The sequence below is a fragment of the Hipposideros armiger genome, unplaced genomic scaffold (genome assembly GCF_001890085.2).
Source record: "Hipposideros armiger isolate ML-2016 unplaced genomic scaffold, ASM189008v1 scaffold_725, whole genome shotgun sequence".
Lineage (NCBI taxonomy): Eukaryota > Metazoa > Chordata > Mammalia > Chiroptera > Hipposideridae > Hipposideros > Hipposideros armiger.
The window spans coordinates 662,451-664,149 of NW_017732075.1; the positions used below are offsets into that span (position 1 = coordinate 662,451).

At 42.7% G+C, this 1,699-nt stretch overlaps 1 protein-coding gene across 1 annotated transcript in view; it reads left to right on the plus strand.

Annotated features, from left to right (window-relative positions):
• SLC36A3 (solute carrier family 36 member 3) overlaps positions 1-1,699 on the plus strand; it is a 20,699-nt gene that overhangs the window by 10,061 nt on the left and 8,939 nt on the right. The window contains exons 2-3 of the mRNA XM_019627227.1: positions 7-79; positions 561-779. Of these exons, the coding sequence (XP_019482772.1) occupies positions 7-79; positions 561-779 (292 nt within the window). The remainder of the gene's footprint in view (positions 1-6; positions 80-560; positions 780-1,699) is intronic.

A 1,699-nucleotide genomic window follows, 5' to 3' on the forward strand; every position in this document is an offset into this window, starting at 1 on the left:
TGTCAGCTTCTTATTAATCATCACCCAACTGGGCTTCTGCAGCGTTTATTTTATGTTTATGGCAGACAATTTGCAACAGGTAAAGAGGCCTCTTCTGGGGAAGGTAGGAGAAAAGCCGACCTCCTGCTGCTAGGGATGCGTTAGAAAAAATATGGTGTTCAGATCATGGGAAGAGCTGGCTTCATTTCTACCCCCAGATCAGACTATTCTTGAGAGTTCCCTCAGTCCTGGAATCACTTTTTAAAAGGATCTTAGAGAAGCCGCAGCAACAGCTGGCCTTAAGATTTCATGATTGTAAGGGTTTCTTGTTGTCACAGCCATGGGCATTACAGTTAGGGTTACCAGATATGGCAAATAAAAATATATGACATCCAGTTAAATTGGAATTTCAGATAAGCAGCATTTTTTTTTTTTACTATAGGTGTGTCCTGTGTAATATTTGGGACATACTTTTCCTAAACAGTCATCTGTTAATTACCTGAAACTGAAACTTAACGGGGCATCCTGTGTTTAACCTGGGCAACCCTAACTGTACCGCCCTTCATTACGCTCTACATCAGATGGTGGAAGAAACCCACGTGACCGCTAACACCTGCCAACCCAGGAAGAGCCTGGTACTAACCCCCATCCTGGACATTCGCTTCTACATGCTGACCATCCTGCCCTTCCTGGTCCTGTTGGTGTTTATCCAGAACCTCAAGGTGCTGTCCATCTTCTCAACACTGGCCAACATCACCACCCTGGGGAGCGTGGCTCTGATCTTTGAGTATATTGTGCAGGTCAGTACCTAAAACCACCATAGAAAGGCGGTCAGTGTCCAGGGCTTCTAGGACACCTGGGGAGGGTTATTATCATTATGGGCAGGTGAAGGTGAGGAAGGTGACCCACTGCTCTGAGCAGCCCCTGCTAAGGTGATATTTGTGGACACTCCTGTCCCACAAGATACAAAAGCTAGTCATAGTCATCCTCCTCATCATCATCATTGTCACACTGCATAACAATGAGCCACTCAACAAACACTTACTGAATACCTTCTGTGGTCCAGGCATTGTGCAAAGGGCTGGGGATTCAATGGTATATAAAACCAACAGGGTGTCCGCTTTCATGAAGGTTACATTCACTTGGGGAGATAAACCTGGACCAAATAACCAACAAAAATGGTAACAGTGGTAGGTGGATAAGGGATACATGGCTGATAAAGGAATTCGACTTTACTTGGTGTCAAGTTCTTTACATATATTAATTCATTGAATCTTCACAATAATACTATTTTGGAAGTTACTACCTTTATCCTCAGTTCACAAACAAGGAAACTGATAAACAGCAAGTAATTTTTCCATTAATTCTGTTCTGTTTGCCTCCCAAGCCCATGCTATGCTATCATCACAGACCCTGAAATTCCACCATTATGGTTTCATTTCTTTGAATCTGAAAGTCATTGTGGTTGTATTACCATATTTCCCCATGTATAAGACGCTCCCATGTATAAGACGCACCTTAATTTTGGGGCCCGAAATTTGAAAAAAAATGTATTACATAAAGTTACTGAATTCAAGTTTTTTTGTTTTTTGTGGGGTTTTTTAAAAAGATTTTTATTGGGGAATTGAGGAATGGGAACAGCGCTGGGGAATTGGGGGAAGGGGAACAGACAAGTTGCTGTCCTTTTGTTCTTCAGTCTAGTTGTGGAGGACGTTGCTTC